Source organism: Staurois parvus, unplaced genomic scaffold, assembly GCF_062004578.1.
Source record: "Staurois parvus isolate SC_StPar_1 unplaced genomic scaffold, SC_StPar_1.0 ptg000015l, whole genome shotgun sequence".
In the NCBI taxonomy this organism is placed as follows: Eukaryota; Metazoa; Chordata; class Amphibia; order Anura; family Ranidae; genus Staurois; species Staurois parvus.
The window spans coordinates 7,095,811-7,123,725 of NW_028317811.1; the positions used below are offsets into that span (position 1 = coordinate 7,095,811).

Below are 27,915 nucleotides of genomic sequence, written 5' to 3' on the forward strand. Positions count from 1 at the left end.
CTCTGCCCCCCAATCCTCACTCCACTATAAATGTCTTCCAGCATTTGGGTAAGTGCTTTCTCCCTATAGAGGATCCTGCTGCAAGCATACAGAGCGTTTTTTGCAGAAATCAAATGTTTTCGGGACAGTATGCATAAATCGTAAGATTTATTTAATCTTTAGCCTGGAGTTGATCTTTTAAAGTAATGTTCAGTACTATCTGCAAAATACAGTAAGGCAAACGGCTTGACTTAAAAAAAAAAAAAAAAAAGCCATTATTCTGCTTGGCCACAACAGCTTACGACTCCAACTTACCTGCACAACCCATGGGCTGTTGGCGAATGCCATAATGTCTCGCTCTTCCCAGAAGAATGCAGAGTCTGATCGCTTTATCATTTCCAGCTTGCTTAGAAGCTTCATTGCATACACTTTTCTTGAAGATTTATGCCTTACCTTGTTGAATAAAAACAGAAGATCACACAAAGAATAAAAGAAGTTAAAACTGAGCAACTTGCAAAATACTCAATTCATAGAAAGAGACTTCTAGGAAAACTATTTCACAGCAGTCCTCTAAATCCTTATTTACCCTCTGGTTATTCCCTGGATGACTCAAACCAAAGCCCAGGGAATCCCTCTGACTGCTTCACCCTGAGGTACAAAATTCAGTTTCTCTTACAGAATAAGCAAGTCTAAGACCTTTTTTTCCCATACATGTAAGCTCCAAGGAAAATCACTAACAATAACCAGAATAAATAACTTCACTATATTGGAAAAAAATAATCTGCATCCTAAAGCTGACCATAGACAATGCAATTTTCTTTCTGCTCCCACGGAGCTATTGTGTGCTTCCGGAAAGGGGGAGCTGTCCCTGCCAAGAGAACGCAGTGCTTATTGATAGCGCCTATAACCACTGGCAATAATCGCATGAAAGATTTGACAGGCTGGTTGTGCCCAAGTCGTACAACAAATTGAACTCGGTACAATCAGCATGCCCATAGAAATCTCAGCAGGTCCCTGCTAAACCAGCCAAGATTCAAACCATCTGTGGCCGGCTTAATATCGGACACACTAAACAATTTAGTGACTGTGCCCTCCTCAAGTACATCATACTGACAGCACAGCCCAAAACACAATGAGAGTGGGAGGAGTTGCCCACAAGGTCAGGTCTATATGTCTAAATGTTAAAGGACACTGGAAAGATTGGTAGCTCATACTGTATTTAAAAACTGCACTAGGGCTACATGGAAAGTTCTTATAAAAATGCTGCATATTTCCATTAAGGATATATAAAGCCAAACCTTTTTGAGTTTTAAAGCTTTAGATAAAAGTGAGACATACTTAGAACCGCTGTCAGGATTGTATTGCCATCTGTGTCTCAAATTCAACTCTAGTAGAATTTTGTTCAAAAACTTTTGTTTGAACTGTGGTCTACGTGGGGATGTCTTGCAAATTTGGTGGTCGTGCCCGCGATTGATAGACCTCTGGTTTTTGGTTTGTTACAAACGCTATTTCATATTACGGTCCATAGGGATGCAAGGGTAGCCCCTCCTGCACTGCCCAATTTTGGGTCTGTCTAGGTCTCAGCAGAAATTGGCATCCTACCTAGTTATTTCGGCCAAACGTGCTATAGCTCAAGCTTGGAGAACCCCTTCAGTTGTCTTCCAGGGGGTGAAGACCCGGATGAATGCCATGTTGATCAATGAACAGATATCTAGCATTTTTCATGATTCTCATCCGAGATTCCTTAAGGTTTGGGAACCTTGGATACGTTATTCCTTGCCATCCCTGCCTCCTATTAGTTATGGAATCTTATAGTCGCTGCCTGTGCTAGCCCTGGATCCGTGTTTCTTCTAGTTTCCCTTTCCTTTATGTTTTCTTTTGGATTCCCTTTTTTTTTTTTTTTTTTATTTTCCTTTTCCTTTCTTCTAACCTTTTTTCTTTCCTCTTCTTTTTCTGGTAATATGTTGGATTACTGCTGCTATTATTTGGTTCGGCTTTTTGCCGTCCCTCCTTGATGTCATTGGACATTTCGTTCATTGGCTAGTCAGCAAGTCAGCAGGATGTATCTGTTTATGTGTTATTGTTCTGCTCTGCCCCTGCCTGGGCATATCTTGAGCTTGTTGTATTTCTAAAACAAAACTTTCTTAATAAAAATATTGAAACAGAAAAAACTTTTGTTTGTTCCATTTTTAATCACTAGTGGAGCCAAATTGACTGTCATTTTAGACTACAGTGCTGAGAAAATTCGAAGGAGCGGGCCGCTAAATTTTTAACAAATGAATATCTAACAATGTATGTTTTCACTCAGGAAATTATATCCATCCATTCATTCAAAAAGCAAACAAAATTCTTTACTATTCAAAAAAAATGCATTATCTGTATGCATTGTCAAATGTACTGGCAAGATTTTTGTATGAACATTCGTACAAAAATCCACCAAACAGAAGACTTTCCTATCTTTGAAAAGGTTTCTTCTCACTTCCAGCTGTCTCTACATGACAGAAAAATAAAGACCTCTCTCCCCAATGAGAGACACATAGAAATAAAAATAGATAAAGGACTGAGACTTTAACCTTTCCATCCAAAATGAAAACAGTTTGGGTTTATGAAGCAAGTAAGCAAGGTAAGGTTGATAAGGAGGGTTTTTAACTGAAATATGGCCAATAAACCATATTTCAATTGGTTCAGCTAACTTACAGCTAATGCTGGATACACTTCACCCAGAGGGCTGCTGGGGATGTGAAGAGGAATTTTGACTTGCAAATTCCATATCTTGGAGTACAGTACAGGACATAGGCAAAGTATTCATAGACCCTATGTTATAGGCTTGTACCTTCGAGTGATTCATCTTCTAGCTATGCTGCTATGAATTTCAGCGCTTGTACAGTGAATGGTAGTGTCGTTTACTCTCTAGCTTCCACCCCCTCATTCAGCAAAAAAATTAGTTGCATTATTTTCACAAACTATAAGGCGTCCTATAATTGGACAAGACAAGGGGAGAGGAGGAAAGAATGAATGACAGGACCAACCCTTGTCCAATCATGGAACACCGTTACAGCTTAAATGGGGGGGGGGGGGGTGTCGGGACAGAGAGTAAACAACACTATTCCTCACTGTACACTAGCCAGAACTTACAGCAGCAGAGCCAGAAGATATCTGCCATGAGCACAACTAGGATTTTTAGAATCCCCAGCCATTTGGACATTGTACATCCAACATTTAGAGGTAACATAGCTGGAGCAATAAAAAGAACTTTTTCCCAGAATTCCACTTAAGAGTCTAAATACTGTCAATATACATCTTAAAGTGATTCTAAAGTCAACATTTGCATTTTTTAAAAAATAAACATGTAATTTACCTGCTCTGTGCAATGGTTTTGCACAGAGCAGCCCGATTTTCCTCTTCTGGGGTCCCCGCTGGTGCTCCTGGCCCCTAAAAGCCACTTGCTATGGGGGCACGCGTGCATGCGCACTCCACTGACACACAGCGTGGCTAGCCACGCCCCACTCTCTCCTCACTGGCTGTGATTGACAGCAACAGAAGCCAATGGCTCCAGCTGCTACCTATCTGTCCAATGAGAAGAGAAAGACAAGAGCTGCTGGCTCCTGTGCACATTGCTGGATCGAGATTGAGCTCAGGTAAGTATTTAGGGGTGGGAGCTGGGAAGGGGAACAGGGTGGCTTATTTCATTCTCCATGGTCTCACTGTGAGTAGGAACCTAACCACCCCCCTCTTGCTCAATCCTAAAATGAACTAGGAGCTATGGAGTTTGTAGTTTGCATACAGCAGTGCACCTGACCATAGCTAATGTGCACTACCCACTCCAAACAAGTGGAAGTGAGAAAGAAAAGGTCTGGGTGCTCACAGAGAACATTGAAAGGAGGCAGAAAAACACAGTAAATATATTACAGGGCTATTACAAGGTGGATGTGCATGGATTATTTTTGGAGAATAAGTATATTGTTTATTGTTACCTTATGTTAGGCAATAAAAAGTAACAAACACCAAACTTTGTGCATTAATGACAAACACAGTAAAACACTTTAGTACTCCAAAAAAGTCTGTATCAGTTTAATGGAAGGCTACAACTGTCCACACAATGAAAAAAAATACAGCATTTTAGGAATACCAAAGTATAATATACTAAAATAGATAGTTCAGTAATTTTGTCACACTTAAATTAGTATTTTCTCTGGTATAAAAAACAGCAGTATATCATCCCTCTATTACATGTATCAGAAGATATCTCCATTAACAAAGATGAAATCTTGACACAAATGTATGTGCAGGCTGTTCAAAATTATGAAATGTAGAATGCAGGCTTTTAAATCAGTAGATTATGGCAATGGAGAGAATATTGCTTATCTTCAGTTATTTGGCCACTCCAAATCAGTTGATAGGTTTCCCATTTAACCACTTGTCTACTGGGCACTTATACCCACTTCCCGCCCAGGCCAATTTTCAACTTTCAGCGCCGTCACACTTTGAATGACAATTGCATGCAACACTGTACTCATGAAATTTTTATAATTTTTTTCACACAGATTTATTTTCGTGGTATTTAATCCCCACTGGGTGTTTTTATTTTTTGCGCTATAAACTAAAAAAAAAGAGCAAAACATTTGAAGAAAAAAAAAAGTTTTTGTTTCTATTATATTAAATTTTGAAAACAGGTAATTTTTCTCCTTCGCTAATGTGCCTTGATGAGGCTGCATGGATGAGGTGGCACTGATGGGGAGGCGCAGCTGGGCGGCACTGTCATCTCTGACAATTGCTGGTTATCGGCAGTACTTTCCTCATGCTGTGTCAGCATGAGAAAAGTGCAGCTGATAACTGACCACTGTATTTACCCGGTGATCTGCTGTGTCATTGGACATAGCTAATCACATGGTAAAAGGCCGCTGACCGTATCATGTGACCAGCTGTGTCCGTAGGAGATAATTATCACTGGTGGCACGCAGGGGGCGTGTTCTGGAATGACGTCCATGGACGTTGTCCCAGAGCTAGACAACCACGCTATAGCTGTCTTTCGGCTATGGTGCGGTAGGGAAGAAGTTAAAGTCATTGTAAAGGCTAAAGGTTATTTTACCTTAATGCATTCTGTGCATTAAGGTAATAAAACCTTTAGGATGCTGCTCCACCCTAAATACTTAACTGGGCCCAATCTCCTGTGGTGCTGTTCTCTCTCCCTCCTCGCTGGACTCCGTGGAAGCAGCGGGAGCCATTGGCTACTGCTGCTGTCAATCAAATCCAGTAACAGGGGATCAGGGGGCTGGACTGAGCCAGTGTGTGTGTCTCAATAGATACACACACTGCGGCTCAGGATCATGCCTGCACAAGTGCACCCCTAGCAAGCAGCTTGCTATGGGGTACTCATAAGGGGCGAGCAGCCAAGAAAGCAAGTGGTGGACTCCAGAAGAGGCAGTTGGGGGTTGCTAATTGCACAGAGCAGATGAGTATATCTTGAATTTTTTGTAAAAAAAAAAAAAAAATTTACAAATCACTTTTAAACACCTGCCTGACTGGTGATCATACCCAAGTAAGATGACATACATACCAACTGAACTTCACCAAAAGCTCCTCTGCCAATGACCTTTACTACTTCATAGTCTTCTGCTTTCATACGCAAGTCTCGGATTTTACTTATCGTATCTTTATCTAGATTTGAAAACAAAGAAAAAAGTCAATTACTGCAATTGCTATTTTTACTTTTCAGTTACCAGAAAGACGTTAAAACACTGGGAAAGGCAGATGCAAAATTGGCAGCAGCTTGCTTATTTTATACTGGAATACTAGATTTTAATTTAAACCAGGCACTGGGAATAACAATAATTATTTGTATAAAACTGTCACTCCATAAACTAGAATACATTCACCGATTCCCAGTGGGCAGATATTTCAGCTCCAAATTTGGTCATGGATGAAAAAAGGCTATTTTAATCCATTAGGGTCAACACTGGCATGAGATTGTATGGAAAAAACTCAAAATGCTAGTGTTCTACAAACAGTGAACTATTACACTGAAACACCAAGGCTTAATAAGATGTGAATAGCAGTCTTCTGATATATTTGTGATTTAGAAAATATGCTGCTCATCTTTTTTTATGACTTGCACAGCTATCCCAGCCTGGCAAAAACAAATAAACCTTTTAAAATGTAAGTAACTACTTAAAAGTGAATTAATCCAACAGTTGTAAAACTCTTTTTAAAAATCCTTAAAAGCTTTAAGTTTATAAAATTTAGTGAATCAGAAAAATAGTCTTACAAAAAAAAAAAAAGATCCTTTTTAACCCATTTTTAGGCAGAAAACTAAACTTTTTTTCCTTTTTTTTTTTAACCTGGTAATCCTGTCATTAATTCACTTCCTGTCCTAGTGTGACACCCAAAGGTCACCCTAGGACAGGAAGTGTGTTAAGACTACACAACACCTCCGTCCCTTTTTTATAAAAGGAGGATTAGTTTTGTAATGCACGGAGATAGCAGGAAACAATGCTAACTGATAACGGTCCAGAGGGAAGGAGTTTAGGAAGTTATCGGCTAAAGATTTCTGGCTGAATGAACAGTTATTTTTTCTATTCGAATAAAACTCTTTGAACAGTATAGAGAAAAAGGAACAAATACGAGAACTTTATTGTTCATGGTATAATACACCTTAACTAGGTTTTGCCACTTTTCCAATATTTATTAGTTTCAAATATATATTTTTTCACTAGCCTAACTTAAAGTGTTACTAAACCCACAACAATAAAATCAGTCTGTATATGCAGTAAAGTATGCTTGTTATACTCACTGTGCAATCTAATGGGTTAATCCTCTGTATTGTATAAAAATGCTGTTTGATCCTGTCTTTTCTGATCCTCCCCTTCTTCCAGTGCTCCCTCTTATCTTCTGATAAAACATATCATGTGGAGTCATTTTGCACATGCTCCGTTTGATGTGTATTGCTAGAGAGGGTTTTTATTGATTTTTTTTTTCTTGGGACAGTGCATGTGATCAATACAGGGCCAATCAGCACTGTCCAGCCAGAGGTCAGGGGTCCTGCACCTTCCTACAGCAAAATGAAAACTCCTCCTACATGCTTTACATATGCCGGACTGGACACTAATATAAGTCACATGACTTCTCTAACTACTAATGAGAAAAGGTATTTAGCAGTGTATATTTACTAACATAATTGCACATTCATGTTCTGTGTACTGTGGGAAGCCAGATATAGTGAATGCAGGGTCCTGGGTTTAGTAACACTTTAAGAGCAACACAGTAGACGAGGATGATGTAAATGAGGTGAAGAATACTGCTGGCTTAGGCTGGGCATGTACAGTGGACATAAAAAGTCTACATATTCCTGTCAAAATGTCAGGTTTCTGTGATGTAAAAAAAAAAAAAAAAAATTAGACAAGGAAATAATTTCTGAACTTAGGCTCCATGCACACTGGGTGTTTTAATAACGCTGGTAACCTTAGTGTGTAAAGTCACATTAAAAACGCTGATTACAGTCTGTGTGTGAATGGACACATAGGATAACATGCTGGGGAGTTTACCGGATGTAGAAAAAAAAACAAAAGCCAACAGCAGCAGCTGTAAAAACATCCAGTGTGCATGAGGACTTAATGTGATCTATAAACTGTACAACTCAATTGAAAAACAAACTGAAATATTTTAAAAGGGAGGGGCATAAAAAACTAAAATAATGTGGTAACGTGTGCACATCCTCTTATAACGGGGGATGTAGCTGTGTTCAGAATTAAGCAATCACAACTCATGTTAAATAGGAGTCAGTACACACCTGCCATCATTTATAGTGCCTTTGATTAACCCCACATCAAGATCAGCTGTTCTAGTAGGCCTTTCCTGACATTTTCTTAGTCGCATCCTACAGCAACAGCCATGGTCCGCAGAGAGCTTCCAAAGCATTAGAGGGATCTCATTGTTAAAAGGTATTAGTCAGGAGAAGGGTACAAAAGAATTTCCAAGGCATTAGGTATACCATGGAACACAGGGAAGACAGTCATCATCAAGTAGAGAAAAAAATGGCACAACAGTGACATTACCAAGAACTGGACGTCCCTCCAAAATTAATGAAAAGACGAGAATAAAACTGGTCTGGGAGGCCGCGAAGAGGCCTACAGCAACATTAAAGGAGCTGCAGGAATATCTGGCAATTACTGGCTGTGTGGTACATGTGACAACAATCTTCCATATTCTTCATATGTCTGGGCTATGGGGTAGAGTGGCAAGACAATAGCCTTTTCTTATTAAGAAAAACATCCAAGCCTGGCTAAATTTGACAAAAACACATCTGAAGTCTCCCAAAAGCATGTGGGAAAATGTGTTATGGTCTGATGAAACCAAGATACAACTTTTTGGCCATAATTCCAAAAGATATGTTTGGCGCAAGAACAACACTGCACATCACCAAAAGAACACCATACCCACAGTGAAGCATGGTGGTGGCAGCATCATGCTTTGGGGCTGTTTTTCTTCAGCTGGAACTGGGGCCTTAGTCAAGGTAGAGGGAATTATGAACAGTTCCAAATACCAGTCAATATTGGCACAAAACCTCTGCTAGAAAACTGAACATCTTTCAGCACGACAACAACCCAAAGCATACATCTAAATCAACAAAGAAATGGCTTCACCAGAAGAAGATTAAAGTTTTGGAATGGCCGAGCCAGAGCCCAGACCTGAATCCAACCGAAAATCTGTGGGATGATCTGAAGAGGGCTGTGCACAGGAGATATCCTCGCAATCTGATAGATTTGTAGTGTTTTTTGCAAGGAAGAGTGTCAAGTCAAGATGTGCCATGCTGATAGACTCATACCCACAAAGACTGTGCTGGAATAAAGTCAAAAAGTGCTTCAACAAAGTATTAGGTAAGGGTGTGCACACTTATGCAATCATATTATTTTAGTTTTTTATTTTTACTTCCCTCCACCTAAAAGATTTCAGTTTGTTGTGCAACTGAGTTGTACAGTTTATAGGTTACATTAAAAAGGTGGAAAAAGTTCTGAAACGATTTATCTTTATCTAATTTTTTACATCACAGAAACCTGACATTTCAACAGAGGTGTGTAGACTTTTTATATCCACTGTACATTTTTTATTTTCTTTCTTCCAGCCACTGGGCTTTACTTGTGCATTTGGTGGTGGTGGCGGCTCACCCCATGAACACAATCTGCCCCCCCCCCCCCCCCCCAAAGCTGCAAAGACAGCAGGATAGGGTTGTATTCTTGCCACTTTGCAACGCATTGCTCAGCTAAAAAAACGATAACCCTTTAAATAGTCCTTCGAATAGAGCTATGTACATGGTTGCGGCATGGTGGTGCAGGCTCTTGGGGGTTAAAAAAGGAGGTGAGGAAGAGAAATGATCCCTGAAAAGCAATCCATTGCAAATCCCTAATTCGGCCAAACAGATTCCAGCAGTACACATAGTAACAAACACAGGCTAAACTGCAGTGCATAGATGTAACAACCACATACAACAGAATGGGATATCTACTTAAAATGCATTTTCATAAGACAAAATGCAAGAGTTTTGCTGCATAAAAACAGACAAATGTGAATAGGGCCTAAGAATCAGGTCAGTATTAAAACTTCAATCCAAAGCATAGATATACATCATTGTTAGAATTATAAATTATTAAATGATGAAACACAAATAAAAAAAAATTAAAATCAACTTACAAAAAGGCAGAACAGAAATGAAGACTGTCAGTCTTATCCCAGTGTTATTTATATCAGCAAGCAAGCAGTCAGGGTAAAGAGACATTTGATATGCAAGCTTGTAATGGGCTAGTAACCTTCCAAACCTTCTAAACAGTAAAGGAATGATAAGCATGACAGATTGTGCCTTCATCAATGATATTTTGCACAATTCTACCTATACAGATAAAAATGTGGCTTAAAAGAACATACTTACCGACTCTCAACTTAGCCTTAAGTGACTTTGCCAGGTGACTTGAGTATTACTTTGAAGCAACTCTGTACTACTTTGAAACAACTTTGAAGCAACTTTCAGGGAATGCCTGGGTACTCTTCCTGTAATGTCAGATCCAAATCACATCAATATAGATGAGGATCCCACTTGGAAGAGACTTCCATTAAAGTCTATGGGCACAGGTCAGATAGAAGTCACCTTGAAGTAGTACAGGAACCTTTTCTAAAGTTGGAGCAACTTCAGTAGTGCTAATTAAGACAGCTCTCATTGACTAACATGGGATTTCACATGCGATGCGACTTGGGGGTCTCACAAGTCGGTTCCCAAGTCGCGGCAATGTGAACCGAGCCTAAACATGACCTTTTAACAGTAATGTACTTCCATTACAAAGGAAATTAAAAAAAAAAAAAAAAGACTGCATATTTATTTTGCTCACACATAACCCATATGAGTGGTAAAGTGTTACACAATGCCACTGAGAAAAGTGCAGCAACACTCAGCAGAAGTGATGTGCAGAACAAATAGTTATGTGCTGCCATTATAGGGAATGACTGAGATTCCCCAGATGAACTGTGTGTTGTATTATGTGAAAGGAATGTGTATGAAGAGCAGCTCTGTATGAATCCCCCATAGTACTTAAAAAATGTTACAAAACAAAACCACAGAAAGACACAAACATGGAATTACAATATACTTGCAGTGCACAGTATATTCTTTCAAGGTAAAAGGCATCACTCAGAAAAAGTTTTGTTAGAAACCTCAAAAACATACTTTTATTTGCTCACTTTAGGTCTGTTTTGTTATATGTGTTCAATAGATGCACAAAAATGCCCATTAACCCTACCAGAGGTCTAAGAGCTGATAACTAACTGTGCTCTCAGCTTCTACTGCAGTATTAGAAATCAACAAAGTTCTCCACTTCTCTCTTCTACAGAAAACCCCCACTCTATATTATAGGGCCAGTTCACACCACGGGCAGAGCACTGCTTTTTTCTGCAATCATAACAGCATGGAAAGTAGGTTATATGGGTTCCAATGGCACAGTTCACATCTGCGCTGTTCCAGTGCTTTCAGTTCCAGAACAAAAAAAAAAAAAAGTACACCACCACATGTTAATCACCTTCATTTGTGGTGGTAAATTTGTATGTCCAGTTCCTCTTCCCATCCCTGCAGAGCTTCTTCTTAGAATTACCAATGGTTCCACTACCAATTCAAAGAGACTGGGCAAGTGTACAACCCTGGAGTCTCAGTGTATTTGGGTAAAGACCTAACCACTTGATTTAAAGTAGAACTATAGGAAAAACTTTTTTTTTCTGGAAAGATTAAGGGAGGGATATAACCCATAAGATGTTTTTAAAATTGTGTTCCATTTCTGAGATTTCCCTTAACTTCCTCGCCCATGGCCAAACAGGAAGTGAGAGGAAATTCCTGAGAATTAAAGGAATCCCTTGGGGACCCACAGGTCACTGGAACTAGCACCCCCAAATTGGAAGATTTCCCTCTATTAGTTTGTGGGAAGAACACACAATTTGAGATTTTATTTTACTTTCATTTCAATGATTACGGTAAACTGAACAAAAAGGGAGGGTGAATCTCCTTAATGGGGACAAAAACAGCAATAAAAAACTCACATTTGTTCTAATCCATCTCCACTCAAAACTAAAAAAAATTACAAATAAAATAAAATGTTGCCTTTAATTATACTTTAAGGAATAACTGAAAGCAAAACTTGTTTAAGTTTAAAAATATAGTAGAGAGGGATTAGAGTAATGTAAGGTTTTTATTACGGTCTGTTTCCCTGTAGGGGAGATGCAACCTTTCTCCTGGTGGATTGTTTATCAGCGTTTTCCAGGCTGCTCTGTGCAGTTCCATTGTACAGAGCAGGTAAGTATAAAACTGTTTATTAAATAAATAAATAAATAAATAAAAATAAAAACAAACATTTATATTCACTTGAAGTGATCCTCAGACTAGTAAAGACTAATTACAGAAGTGTGTTTCTGAAACACAAGCTTTAGCAGAGCACTGGAAAATGCCTCTGCTGCTCTATTGTCAGACAACAAAAAATGTACATGTGAACAGAAGTCGGCAGAGATGCCAAAATGATTCTTCCACAATGATTTTGCAGATAAAAAAAAATAGTCACTTTTCAAAATCACAAACATTTTGTTGTTGTTGCATGTGTCCCCACTGGGGAAATATTCTTTACTTCCAGTCACACAAAAGAGTGAGGGAAACCTCCACTATGAAGATAAGCAATACACATTTTCACAGAAGTCCTAAACTTTCCAAACTGTTAAAAAATTGACCAATGTTAGTGTCCTCATTTCCAGAGATTTTACTTTACTTTCTTGTCCTAGGGATTGTGATCACCTGTCACCAGAATGGAAGGTCCCCCCAAAAGGGAAAAGGCAATGACAAATATCTAAAACAATGTCCAAAATAGTCAAAGGGAAAAAACTAGTCAAAAGCCTTGCCCATGTTCATCCTGCCCCTTTACAGATGTAACATGCTTTGTTCCAAATGAAGGCTGCTATCATGGTAGAAACACGGCATTGCATCCTCATATCAGAGCCTCTAGCCAGGAGAACTATGCTGATATCGCCACTCCAGATCTCCGGAAACTAGCAGGAATAGGTAGGAGTGCCTAGGCACCCTCACATAATTGGAAGAACAATGCTTAAGAACTGGTAACATTTGCACTTGCCGCCTATACTACAGCATTGTTAACCATTTCCATACCGGGCACTTTTACCCCCTTCCTGCCCAGGCCATTTTTCAGGTTTCAGCGCTCTCACACTGCAATGACAATTGCGCGGTCATACAACATTGTACCCAAACTAAAATTTTATCATGTTCTTCACAAAACTAGAGCTTTCTTTTGGTGGTATTTAATCACCACTGGGGTTTTTATTTTTTGCTAAATTAACAAATACCGAAAATTTTGAAAAAAAACCCCACGTTTTTCTTTGTTTCTGTTATAAAAGTTTGCAAATAAATAATTGTTCTTCATAAATTAGGCCGAGATGTATTCTGCTACATGTCTTTGGTGAAAATAACCCAAATTAGGATGTATTTTTTAGTTTGTAGGAAAGTTATAGAGTTCACAAACTATGGTATCGATCTGAAAATTGATCAATCCTGAAGTACTGACGGTCAATCTAATTTCTTGAGGTCCAAGAATGTCAGAACAGTACAGATATCCCCCTAATGACCCCTTTTTGCAGAGTAGACAGTCCGACGTACTTCATAAGAGGCATTGCGAGTTTTTTGAAGTTGTATTTTTGTCAGAATTTTTCAGAAAATGAAAAAATTAAAAAAATAATTTTCACTATTTTTTTTTTACATACTGTCACCAGTGCAGTACAGCGTCATCATATAACTGGCATGGTGGTGATCAGGGACACTGACTGGTGACAGTATGAAAAAAAAATTTTATTTTTAATTTTTTTCTTTTTTTTAAGATTATTTTTCATATTTCACTATGACCAAAGTAGTATAATGTTACCATAGTAACATTGTACTATTTTGGGGAAGTGATCAGTATTTTTTTTTTTTTTTTTTTTAAACACAATTTGCTTATAGCAAAGAATTACTTTGCTATAAGCAAGCATTTACCTGAATGACATCGATTCATTCAGGGCTTTTTTTTTTTGTGCTTAGCTGTGATTTGGCCATGGCTAATCACATGACACAGCTGGGCTGTGATTGGCCCAGCTTGTGCATGTGATCGCTGTGACCATTCACAGCTAGGCACACTAGTATACAATGGATGGCATGAATGAAGCCATCCATTGTATACAACTGTCATGTGACCTGCTGTGATTGGTCACAGCAGGTCACATGGTACCGGCAACAGGGCCGGTACTCAGATCTGTCATCAGCCCTGTCCAAGGTACACGGCTGGTGACAGACCGCGCCGCTGCACGGCTCTGCAGGCACGCAAGCTGCGCATGCCTGGAAGGATGCCATATGGCGTCTACATGGAACGCTGAGGAATGTTGCCGGCCGCTATCTGGCGATAGGTCAGGCGGGTAAAGGTTAAGTTAAAGTGTTAGTTTACCTTTTCATTTTTTTCCTGAAACACCCTTCCCCATCCCCCACTGTAGTTACCTTCACATATGCAGAGCTGTCAGTATCCACACAGCTGGTCCAGTAGTCCAGAGATTTGAAATCCCAGCTCCTCATCTTTTTCTTCGTGCAGTGCTTCCAGGACAGGCTCTACGTGGGCACTAAAAGCTCAACAGGATTTTTTGTTCTTGCTTTAAAATCTTTTACTTGAAGTCCATTGAGGAATACAAAAATGTAGTAATTCTTAGACATTTGGTTTATACTGCTGTCTTTTGGGTGCTCGGACACCAACAAAAATGTTAAAGGAACCCCTTTATTACCCTGGCCACAACTTTCATGACTGTTTTGTAAGCAAGCGGTACATAAGGCCAATAACACAGACGGCTAGGACTGGTGTTTCTCAAAAATCCTTAGGAAAATGATCTTTTATTTGTTGTCCATTGATGGACATAGGAATGTTTTAATTCCTAAAGTAGAACTCTCAAAAAGTAAAAACATAATCAACCTGTTTGGTGGTAGGTTTTTTAAGGTGGACTGGAGCATGTACAGTGGGCAGAGACCACTTATCAGTAAGTTTCCCTTTAAAGGGGGGGGGAGCTCCTTCATGTTATCACGAGGAAGCCACGATTCCAAAGGTTGTATTCAATCCTGAAAAAAGGAGAGTTTTACATATTGAGTGTTTTGGGAAGGTCTTTGGAGCAAAAGCTCTAAAAGACCCTATGCCTGTAATATCAGGCTGATCCACCAATTGCAGAGTAAAATGCACTGCATCTGTGAATCAAAGACTCCTTGTAATGCAGGCATATGAAACGTTGCAGAAATATAGGCTCTTAAAAAGAAGGCTGTGAAAAATCTAAATTTTTATCAGATATGGTAACAGGGGCCTCAAGCACACTTAGAGGTGGACAAAGTGTGGAGACATATAAATTCAGCAATAGATGGATTGAATATCAGCCAGTTCAGCAGTAATCACATGCAAAAATTCCGACAGACTGGTTGTACTGAATTCAAATGATAAACTGGCTTCAATACAACCAGCCTGCCTATACATGGATCGAATCTTGGCCAGTCCCTGCTGAAATAGCTAAAGATTCAATTTATCTATGGCCAGCTTAAGACTATAATAAGGATGACCCTATAATAATAGGGTTCCCAAGAATGTTGCAGATGTTGTTTTCTTCTGAGAATACTGAAAAATTGAATGAATGAAGGAGCACAGCCTGAGGTCACCCAATGAAGTGGAACTGTCCTCAATGCAGCATTGTAAAGATGTGTTGCACAGTGTAGCAGGGAACACTTGGGTTTGTGAGTAAACAAGGTTTTGCCTCACTTTGATACCTAAGCAGCTGGTGCTTATGAGGGTTGCAAGCGGATGGAGGTGACCAAATCACTGTAGGCAGACAGAATAACAGAACCGGAGACCAAATGATCAACAGTGTGTATACAAAGGAGCAAAAGGAGGGTGATTCCACTAGGCTGAATGGTGGGAGAAAGTACACAAAGGGCGGAGAACTCCAAGTATTGAATAATTTCAGCAATCCATCCTCCTGGACTCAATTGTTACCACTGTAAGATAACAGTGGTAGGAATTTTAAAATGGTACGAACTGTGGGATAGCTCTGTACTTCTGCCGGACCAACCGTGCATACTATGCAAATCCTCAGACTGGGTCACACAGATACTGTGCCCCAGCTCTGAACCTGGAGAGGACTGGCTTACAGTACACAAAAGGTCTGGAAAGTGTCCCAGTGTCGAGCCCAGCGTCCAAAAGCCACATTCCAGATGAGACCCTAATATCTCAATCCAGAAAGGTCTGGGTACAGCTTCCAACTACCAAATGTACTTTAGGCTGGATGTCCTTACAATGGGTTCAAGGGCTCTGGACTTGGGCACTGCTCTACTAAAAAATATCGCAGTACACAAAGGTCTAGAAAGTGTCACAATGCAGCTCCTAGTGGTCTGAGGAAAAGGCATCCAAACCCCTAAGACACCGGCAGGAACCTGAGGAATGACAGTTGGAAGGGTAAATGAGGACAAGCGTAACTCTTTTTTGTTTCCAGTGTCCAAGCCTCCTACAGATGACAGTATAACCCAAACATCAAAGAATTACTACATTACTGTGTCCCTCAATAGATGAATAAAAAAAAATAAAAAATACTTGTCTATCCTGAAAGAAATGCATTCTGGTCCCGATTTCCTCTTGTGAACTGCATAGGTGGGCAGTCATGTTTGGGATTCTGTCAGGGTCAACAGGTATTTTTCTGTTCTGGCAGATATTTTAACAAAACCTGTGGAAATGTGCATACATTAGAGGGATGTACTAAAAGTTTTGGTTGTTATTTTACCCACACATACTCTAAGAAAAATGCTGTCTTAATGTATTATTACCAGTAAACTCCTGAGGGTTTCACACTGGAGTAACTAAGTGTACATCCATGAGAAGGGCCATCTACAGATGTTCCGTGCATCAGCATGCAGGCATTCCCATTCACGTCTTCTGGGAAGAAGCAGCTACCATGTGCACAGCACACTGGGACAAGCGCCTACAACTGCGCCAACTGTCAAACTGGGACCAGCAGCTGAGTTTGTACAGCCATCGTGTCTCAAAAGACAAGTATGGCACTGCCTGCATGCGGATGTGCGGGCAAAAATGGCCCTTCATACGGAAGTACTCTTAGATATGCCTGTGTGAACGAGACCTAACAAACACATCTATGTTGTGATCTACAGCTCATGAAAACATGTACAGTATAAATATCTAAAATGTTGGTGTATAAAATCTTCTTGCTGCTCCTTCTGAACTTAATAGAAAATAAGTGTGTGTAAGCAAGCAGGCGCATGTGTATATTTGAAGATAGTTGAATAGAATTTTTCAGATGTAGTATGTATTTAAACATGGAGATATGTACACTTCCCCGCTCAGCAAAAAAGCACAAGAAATATAGAGAACCTATGATTTAGTTTATGCAGTTATTTAGTGTGTGTATAAAACTGTACCCATGTACAGCCAAATCGAATTTAAATACTGGGGTGTCAGAATCTAATGCGTTAATATAAAAACGGCCATCCCAAATCTATTTGCCTTTATTATATTTACATAGTCACTGAGCTGCTTACTAATAACCGCTCCTTAGACAACCATTATTTCAGATATGATGTATAAAAGAACAGTTTCACAATCAGCCTTTGCCACCAGAACATGTAAAGGGGTCTCTAATTTACCTGTAGGTAAATTCAATCTACTCTTTAAGATCTCGATTACAATTGAGCACATTAGCATTACAGTAAATATTGACCCTTTTAATGCTTTCATTCTTCCAGGAAGAGAGTAAAAAAAACAGCTCAAACAGGGCAGCGACTTCTAGTGATTACCAATCATCGAATTAAACATTAAGTCCAGGCTGTCACTTTAAATAGTTTGCCTCAAACTATTGATTTCCATTACTAAATGTTTCAGCAGGTGTGTTCTCTATATCATACTGTAGTAGTATCAGCTATATACAGTATTGAGGTGCTGTGTGGCTTTCCATCTGCTTCTGGAACAAAACTGAGATAGCCTGAATGCTTTTCAGCCATTCAGGAGAAGCCTTATATTTATTCAATGTGTATACACAGATAAATCTGATTGATAGGCAGGTGGACTGTGTCATGATGTCCAGCTCAGCCAATTAGAGGGAATTTTGCATTAATTGATAAAAATACAAATATTCGCTTGAATAGCTGAGAAGCATTCAGGCCAACTTGATTTTCTTCAGATGGGTGCCCTCTGCTGCGGGCTGTAGTCCCATCCTCTGACCCCTACATCACTGCCAAATCCTGGAGTGAGGTAGGGGGTAGAGGATGGAACTATGGCATACCAGTGGTGGAGACAGGCACCCAGGAGTGTTGAATGGAAAAATGACTATGATGTAGGCTGCAGTGTTGGAATAAAGAGAAGGTAGGATGCATTGTTCACCAAAGAGGCGCGTATACAATTTCTGTTCCTAGCTGACAGGGTCACTTTAAAGTCAGGCTTCTCTGGTAAGCGACAGTTTTTTATAAGATTTAAGCATATGGATAGAGTACATTGCTGTAACAAATTGCATTTAGGTTTGTGTATAATATATCTTCTATCCCATCACAGTTTGCACATTGAGAGAAATACGAATGTAAACGACCATTGTTAACCTCTTTCCTGATGTGCAACTTTTAAGTTACTGAGGGAGATTTACTAAAACTGGTGCACTCAGAATCTGGTGCGCTGTGCATGGTAGACAATCAGTCTCTAATTTCAGCTTGTTCACTTAAGCTTTGGCAATAAAACCTGGAAGCCGATTGGTTTCTATACAGAGCTACACCAGATTTTGCACTCTTCAGTTTTAGTAAATAAACCCCACTGACTTGGAACAAATAAGCAGCCAGTGAAACTCAAAGTGAATTCCAGACTCAGCTTTTTTTCAGGTTAGCGATTCAGAAAGTGCTAAGACACTGGATAAGCATAAATGTTTCTTAAAGTCAATAAAAGCAATCTGTTAAAAGATAAATAAGGTGGTTATCATAACTGAATTTCATTTGTAAAGGTTATATTCCTTGCTTTCAAGCTGATCATTTGACTTGTTAAGCCTGGGTTCACATATATGCAGTTCGGTGAGTCGCACAGGAACCGCACTGCATTCCTGTGCAAATCACATGCAAATTGTGTGCAGTGCGATCGGAGCCATACATTTTGTATGGCTCTAATCGCACTGCACCAAAAATGTGCAGGACCCTTTTTTTGGTCTGTACTAGAATCGGATTGCATGGGTATTCACACCTATGCAATCCGATTCTGCACATTGCACCACGTTTTGTGGACCGATTTTGGGGTGTTGTTTACTTAACATACACACCTGCAGTTCGCATGAACATGGTGCGATTCTGATGCAGTGCAGAATTCACACAGAAAACGCTGTGAATTCCGCATCACATCAGTGTGAACCAGGGCTAATACAAGTACGCAGCATGTATCTTGTGAAGTCAAACTTTCAAATCTGAATATCTGAAACAAGGCAGTGCTTCAGACAGCAATGAAGAAAAAAACCAAAAAACAGCCTGGCATTAAGACCCTTTTCACACTGGTAGCTTTTGCCGCGCTATTCCAAAGCAACATAAGCCCATGAAAACTATAAATAAAAATTTAACTGTTCACATTTTGAAAGTCCTGCATGCTGCATCTTTGGTGCAGTTTTGGAAAAGGGCACCTTCCATTGTCAATGGGAATGCATCAAAAGTGCAACAATGTGAAAGGGAACAAAAACGCTCAAACGTGCATCAGCTTAGTACAAGCTTCAAGCAATTAGTGTTCTCCAATAGTCAATCAGGTCCTTTCCTCCGAAAATCTTGGACAACACCAATGACATGCGTATGTATAACATTTGGTGTCCATGCTTTCATATTAAAATATAATGTGACCAATTTATAAGGTAAATTACAGTCTGAGTACGAGCAATTAGCTATATACACCGCTGAAATACACAACTTGTACAAATCTATACTTTATTGGAGAAGCAAGCAAAATAAAGTATCAATACCTACCTCTACTATTACCTGCCCTCCCTAGCATGCCCCATCCTCCTGTAGTTCATAAGAGCACAGATTTAGTGAACATTAGAGCCTATTCAAGTCACTTTGTATCCTGCAATGCAGCACTGACTTTCCAGCTACCCATCAAAAGGTCCAGTCATTGCGCATGGCATGCAGAATATTCATGCTCTTTAGTTTAGATTTGCATAGGCAGCTAAGAGGGCTCTGGAAAACTGGTATGTAACAGGAGACATATGTACTGGTGCCTGCTCATCCATGTAAATGCAAATACTGGGCTTATATGGCTTATTTTGTATTGCTATAGAATTACTTCATATAGGAATTCAGGAGCAGTGCTGATATAAAACTCAAGTTTATTTTTTTTTTTGAGCTGTATATCTCATGTTCTGCAGGCTGCTGCTTCTAGTAAAAACCTTCCTTTCATGCCACCTTCATAGTTGCTGGAAATTGCCCTGAGCAGAATTTGAAAAGTTTCACAGCTCACCCACCCTCTTCTGCCCCCTCTGCCATTCAGAGATCTAATACTACTTTACTACTTCAGCTATGAAGACAACATAAAGAAAAGGATTTTTACAACATGTGGCACCCTGCAGTAAATAGGATACACAATATTATACGCAACAAATGTATTTGGTGCTGTAGCCCAAAAATGCTACTACATTTCAGCTTTACCGTATTTGATTTGACAACCAAATATAAAAGCCAATCAAAGAGCTGAAAATCTACTCTATTTAAGACAGCAAGGGAACAGGATACATCCCTAGTTGCCCTAAGTATGTTTTAAGAAAGTGTTAAGGATGTATACATTTCAAGAGAAAATTTAGCTGAAAACAAAAAAACTATGCAATATAATGCTAAAATCATTGAACAATGTAAGACGTTAAAAAACATTTCTAATTTAAGTTAACAATATATAATAAAAACCGCCAAAAGCAATCATTTAACAAATCAAAAACACTGTAAATTTCATCATGGAAGAAAGAATGCTTAGTTCACATCCATTGTCTTAAAACAGAACAAAGTTTAAACACTCACATCTATTTAGGAAGTTGTCAATGTTCTTGTTTTTCCGCATAGCTGGGAAGTCTAAATCATATACCATAGCATCCAGTCCATCCTGCAATAAAACAGACAGACAATGGTAAGAAGTTTTGAAAATCTGTCACAACAAGGAAAGATACAATATAACTAGGAATAAATAAAGCAATTTAATTTTGATACTGATCGCATCATACATGCAGGGTTGTTGTTAGAACATCTAAGACCATGTCAACACTTTGTATCCATGCATGCATCCATTAAAACTAAGAAAAACAAATATTTTTCAATTTGGTTACAATGTGCTTTTTTCAGTCTCACTATGTAGATAAATGCTGTGAGGATCCGCCTCTACAAATACCTCCTTATCAGAGAGCTTATCACGCAAGATAGAAGGCAGATATTTGAAGGGATCCTATCACATAACTTAATTAACATGGAGTATGACGACTGACTTCTTATAGAACATGTTCATCGCCTGGCTATCATAGCTTGTCCTCACCTTTCATCCTTTGGTGAGTGAGTAGCTTGGAACATATGTAGACAATGAAGTTAGAAATATTGGTCTGCATACGTACAGTAACACTAAACTCTGGTTTAAAAAAAAAAATATATATATATATATTCTTTTCAGGTATATTTTCTTGACAAAAAAATTACCTTCTATTGCTCCCAACCTCCAAACACCTTTTTTTGCTGATATAATCTGACTTTCTATTAGAGAGTGCCCATGTTCATTCTCCATGGTCCCACTGTATGTAGAAACACAGCTATGCTCTCTTGCTTGTACCTGAGATGGACTAGACTATGGAACGTATAGTGTAGCAGTTTCAACCAGTGTGCACTGCTCGTTACAGAAAAATGGAAGCAAGGGAGAAAAAGGAGAGGTTCAGGAGCTGAGAACATTACAAATAGGCAGAAAAACACAGTAGGAAACAATATAATGAAAAATTGATTACAGAGTTAAGTAGTGAATGTGAATGGATTATTTTTGTACAATAAGTAAACAGTTTAGCGATACTTTATTAAAGCTTAAAATGTTAGTTCACCTTTCCAGAAAAAAATAAAAAGGTGAATGAACATCGTACACCCTCTCCCCCCCCCACCCCCACCCCTCACTGTACTTACCCCTGAGGATGCTGAGCTGTCAGTGCACATGCAGCCAGTCCAGGGATTGAAATCCCCACTCTTTTCCTCCTTCTCTGTGCAGCGCTTCCAGGACAGACCAGACTGAGTCACTGTGCAGGTGCTGACCAAGGGGGAGAAGAGCAGGGATTTCAAATCATTGGACCTGACAGCTCAGCACCCCCAGAGGTAAGTACACATGTCAGCAGAAGCAGGAAAGTACTTCCTCAACTCTGAGTTGCCAGAAAGAGTGCAGAGAAAGTGACTTTCCACAAGTAGATGATGTCAGTGCTTAGTTCATCAGTGTTTATTTCTTGTACAGTAAACCTATGAAAAGCAAGGATTTCAATGGTCCCCAATGGCCCTAGTTAGGCAGATTCCGATACCTGACATGCATAGCCTACTCACAAAGTGAGAATCTTGAGAGACCAGGTTACACCTGGGACTGTGCCACAGCTCTGGACCTGAAAAACACACTGGGGATAACTAGCAGTGCATTCAGGCTCAGAAAGCACCACAATGCAGAGCTCAGTGCCTGGAGCTAAAATTCCAGGCTAGCCCTGCAATCATCCAGTCTAGTGGAGTTCAGGTGCAGTCTCAAAAGCTAGTGGAGAAACCAGCTTGTAGAGTATGCTTAACTAAAACAAACAAGCTATCTTGATTAAAGAAAAAGCACCCAGCAAAATAAATTTGACTTAGGAGTAGAAAAAAAGCATCCATCCTTACAGGACACAAACAAAAAACTGAGGCATGATGGGAATAAGAGGGGTTATATGGGGCTGGACACATTATTTGTGTTTGGCAGTGTCCAAATGCTCATATAGATGGCAGGATAACCCAACAGTATCATATAGTGAACACAGCTACTGAATGGAAATCAACAGTTTAGGCCAAACAAACTATTTAAAGGGACAGGAAACCTGGACTTCAGCTTTGGCATACTGCACAGCAATGCAGATGACATCATTATTTCCTAGCTTAGCTATGCAGCTTTTCTCCTTCTAAACCCTGCTTACTGAAGAATAAATCCTTTGAGAAGGTAGATAGGTGATACAGGAAATATTAACACATGAAAAAAAAAATCAAATAGCGGCATCATCCTACTAACTATGCAGTATGGTAGAGGTCTGTTAATTACAGGACTGCCTGAACAGAGTTACAAACCATTAAAAAGGTAAAACAGTTTACATAAAAATAATAAATATTTTCCCGGGGTTCCTTATTAGCTTTACCTTTAACAAAAACTATTTTAGGACAGGGTATAGCAGAATGTCAACCCCTTCCTGCCTGCCTCGGCACCCCTTGGGCGAGAAGGATCAGAGATAATGTGACCACATGATAAGAAGCTGGTCCTGCAAACTACCGATCTGTAGCTCAGACTGAGAGCTGTCTTTGTGCTGAGGATGTGCAGTGAGCACAAACAGCAGCTCCCCAGCAACACATATGTGGCATGTGAGTACTAAACCCCATCCTTCTGTCACCACACATATGTGTTGGGTAGTCGTAAAGGGGTTGAACAGCATTCTTGGCTAATGCCACAAACAATGCCGAGTCTCAGCTTTAACTGTGATCTTTCCCATCAGAAGAGATCCCATGACCAATGCCATGCATTGGTCAAACATCCAGCCATCATGAAAATCCGGTGCGCTGAATTTTTACTCGATTTACCTGAATACAAATAAAATTCATCATACAACTAGAAGTTAAAACCAGCCATACATGTATAGAAAATCAGCCAGTTCAGCAAGAACTGGCTGAATTTCGATCAATGTATGGGCACCCTGGTTGTACAGAGGTGTATCAATCGACTTCTGTACAACCACCCTGTCAGGTTTTTTTTTTTTGCAAACGATCAGAGCCACCAACTATAGCCGACAACACTGATCACTGTGTTCAGACAGCGGGGAAGTCTCCCCTCCACGAGAACACAATAGCACAGAAGGAGTGATTCGCCCATTCACCTCAAATGTGTGAGTGGGGGAACTGGCACACTTTTTGGATAATGTACGGTCTGCCCAACTGAACTTTTGATAATAGATGCACTTTTATAGATATTCTAGGCAGTGTAAATAGGACTAGAAATATAAATGCCAGTCAGATGGTCTATTTCATTTATTGCTATTGCCTTGCAGACTATGGCTCTTTGGCTATTTGTATAATTCAAAGAACTGAGTCTGCTCAATTGTAAAGAAAACATGATGCATTCAATAATTCCCATTGCATCATTCCCATTGTATGTATTCCTATACCTTTTAGACTCAGACTCCAAGTCGCTCTTGAGAGCTGTGTTAAAATACTCTGACTTCACTTGTTTTGATAAAAACAAGAAAAACTTGTATCCTATATCCAAAGACAGCACCTACTTCAAAAGAACTCAGATTTCTACAGTGGATTTAGATTAGCAACATTTTAGGACTGGAATCCTAGTTCAGATGCATGTACTAAAATTAAAGCGCATATATGGCCAAATTGTAAAAACCATGTACTTCTGCAATGCAATTTCAGTTATTTCTAGCCTACTCCTATTGCTCTGAATGTTTCTGAAGTTTCTAAATGTACTTTCAGCGCAGCTGAGTCAACTGCTGGTCCAGGTATCTGTTCGGGATCTTTCCCCAGCCTGGACCTAGCCTATTGTCAGCTGAAAACAGGTCACAAGAGTGCAGAACAAACTGCTCACCTCTAATTCAAAGACGTAGTAAAGCAAAAGAAAGCTTTGGCCATACTTCTCCTTTAAGAAACACTCCTACATATAAGGTCAGAACTTGAAGTCAACCAGAAATTTGAAACTATTTTAGCTCCAATTAACCTCAGGTTGTTCTCCTAAGATTATTTAGGCTTCATGCACATTGGGGCTTTTCTAAATGGTAGGAGAAAAGCAGCTTTAAAAACGCTCCTAATCAGCATTTTTTCAAACACTTTTAGGAGCATCGAGTGCTTGGAAGTTTATTCATTTCATTGGCCAGAAAATTAAAGTGGTTGTAAAGGCTCAAGGTTTTTCTACGTTCATGCACTTCAAGCACACTCTCAATCCAGCGATGTGCACTGGAGTCTCGGCTATCCCGAGACTCCCTCTCCTCATTGGCCGAGACAGATGCTGTCAATCACAGCCAGTAAGCCAATGAGAAGAGAAAGGGTGGGACTGAGCCATGGCTCCATGTGTGAATTGACACATGGAGCAGTGGCTAAGAAGTGCTCATGCTTGTGTGACCCCATAGTAAGCTGCTTGCTGCAGGGGAACCTGACAGGAGGGAGGGGCCAAGAGGGCCAGTGGGTGACCCGAGAAGAGGAGGATCCAGGCTGCTCTGTGGAAATCCACTGCACAGAGCAGGTATATGTGACAATTTTATTATTTTTTATTTTTTTTTAAATGTAAGTCTTGAGAATCACTTTAATAGAAATGATAAAATGATCAAGCTCTTAACGTGCCTAAGTAAAAAATTATGATTTTTTTAACAAATATTAAACGCTCAATAGTGTATCTATTTAACACAACTGTGCTCTCAATGCAAATAAAATAAAAGTGAAAATATAAAGTGAAAGGTGTCCATAAAGTGTTCATCACATTGTGAGATATTTCATGCTTCAGAAAGTCTTCCTTATATACTTCCATGCACACAAACCCCCAAATGCCCCCAACTTTGACGCAGAACACTTGACCTTATTCACAATATGGGTCATGTAGCAGTTCCCCTTTAAGGGAAGGGGGTCCCAGGTCAGCAGCTCTATCTTTACCTCCGGCAGTCTCCAAAAAGAAAATGATTTATATTTTATAACACTTTAGTGTGAGATAGCTGCAGCTTGCAACAACTACTTTATTTTACTTTATATAACATGGGCTAAAAATTGCAAGATTGTAAGCTCTAACTCGCATGGCCCTCTGATTCCTACAATATCAAAATATTGTATTGTAATTGTACGGTCTGCCCTTATGTTGCAAATGACTGCATAAATTGTTGGCACTATATAAATCCTGTATAATAATATTATAATAAATATAATTTCTTTGAGTGGCGTGGATTTTTTAGGATTTGATGAGCTACACACACCAACCGTTAACATACATTTAGACACGTTTAAACTGTCTTTAGGCGACTCAGCTGATTTTGTTTTCTGTCTAAACACTCCTCTTTTGAACACGTAAGTGATTTGTTTTCTGCCTCTAAATGCCTATGTGGGCATGAACGCATAGGTCAACAGAGGGGGAGTTTAAAGGAAGAGGGGGAAAAAAATAGCTCAAACACCTGTAAAAGTAGCGTTGTGCAAAAGGTGCATGAGGACTCAATGTGCATGCATATCCAATTTTTTTTGGATAGAATGCTGAGGGAATAAAACCCATATAACTTTATTTTTCTATGTGTCATGTTGGGAAAAAGTTCCCCTCACTTTTGGTCCCAACAAGGAGGGGAAATCCTTAGAAAGTGAGGGGAATTTCTCTGTTACAAGTGTCACCTCTTTTCGTTATAGCTACATTTTATAAGGCTGGCCATACACGTTGTTTGTGTGTCTGAAAACCAAAAGAGTAACTGCATCTGATTGGATGTAGAGAAGTGCCACAAAAATTTCAATCAATATATAGACAGGAAGTACTTTTATTTTTTTTTTTTGCTATACAGAGAGAGGAAGTAATAGAACTATCAAAATGTAATTGGAAGTCTGGAGAATTAATTAAGAGGCACAAAGTTGATTTTTTTATTTTATTTTCAATAGTAGAATGGAGAAAGTTTACAATCACAGTCAGGTTTTAGGCCTGCATGAATTAAAATTTACAGAGGTCCAGTCAGCAAAATTTCCTTCCAGCAGAGGTCCGAATCTCGTTAGAGATATAACACATCATAGTCCCCAAGTACATTATGATCTTTAGCATACCTTTCACACTGTAGTCCTCTGTACATCACAGTCCCCTCTTTAAAGAAGTCCCACAGTGTCCTCTTTTTCCCTTCACATCACTGCCCCCCTTTACATCACAGCGCCCCTAACACAGCAAAGTCTGGATGGCTCTTTGCTGGATTGGGATGTCTCTTTGCTAGAACCAACTGGGCAAAAAGACAGCCCAGTCCAGCAAACAGACAGCCCATCCACCACTATTACAGAGCTGTCACAATGTACCGACGGGTGAAGAAGAGAGGCCGCCGTTGTCCCTTCAGTGCAGCGGCCGGCCGAGGAGGTGTCCCTGTGTCAGCGGCACTTTGTGCTTGTCATATGGAGCCGTCCCTGCCGCTCCTCCTGTCAGCCCTGCTTTAGACATAGGTCTGTATTAGCCCTGTCGCCACTTACCTTCCGCTGTGCAGCCGGTAATCTTAAGCTCGGCGGCCCCCTGCCCACCAGGCAAAAGCCCGGTGTGCCCTGTGGCAAGTCCGGACCTGGGCCCAAGGGAGGGCACCTGGCAGTGGCGTGGCTGCGGTCTGGACAGGACTGTCCCTCGGACTGTTCCAGACCGCGGTCCACCATTTAGTGACCACTGCTTTAGGCATTCAGGCTTTTTTTTTTTTATGGATTGAAATGCATCCCACTGCTTTTAATGGGTATGTACACAGAGGTGTGTAAACCTGCGCTAAAACTGCCAAAAATGTGAGTTGCTGGTCGGTATATATGATTTTTTTTTTTTAAATGACAATTTTTCTTGAGATAGATTTTTCAAAGATTGATTACAGGATAGCCACAAGGTGAGAATACAAAGTCGGTTAAACACAAAGCATATATCATAAAACTCTGAGATTCATAGTGTGTAATCATATCACAAATATAGATGTAGGAACCATAGCTACAGAAAGAATATTGCAAATGCAGAAAAACCAGCAGAGGTAGGCAATAAGCAACACAAGAGAACACCTGTGTATTTACGTGCAAAATATATATATATATATATATATATATATATATATATATATATATATATATATATATATATATATATATCTCTATCTATATCTATCTATACACACATACATACACACACAATCACCACACTCCCTTGATTAAAATAAAGCTAGAATTATTACGTGTGCGCACATATACGCACAAATGCTATACAGCCCATCTTCGCATTTTTTTCTGATGTTCATACCTCAGTACAGTGTGTCATATGGTCAAAATATTTTCCTTCTGTGTTACCAGAGAAGGAAAAGAACAACAACTTCTCCAAAAAAAAAAACCCAAAAAAAATGGAACTTATTAAATCAGATAAATACATTTCAGGTGCATCA

General features: G+C 39.6%; 1 protein-coding gene across 3 annotated transcripts in view; it reads right to left on the reverse strand.

Moving 5' to 3' along the window:
- The window catches only part of ROCK1 (Rho associated coiled-coil containing protein kinase 1), a 191,484-nt gene that overhangs the window by 103,397 nt on the left and 60,172 nt on the right, over positions 1 to 27,915 (reverse strand). For all 3 annotated transcript variants that reach the window (XR_016312867.1, XM_089678309.1, XM_089678311.1), the window contains exons 2-4: positions 20,585 to 20,666; positions 5,537 to 5,637; positions 295 to 432 (exon numbers count right to left, since the gene is read on the reverse strand). Coding sequence is in view for 2 of the 3 variants with exons in the window: in XM_089678309.1 (XP_089534435.1) it covers positions 295 to 432; positions 5,537 to 5,637; positions 20,585 to 20,666 (321 nt within the window). In the remaining variant the exon portion in view is untranslated. The remainder of the gene's footprint in view (positions 1 to 294; positions 433 to 5,536; positions 5,638 to 20,584; positions 20,667 to 27,915) is intronic.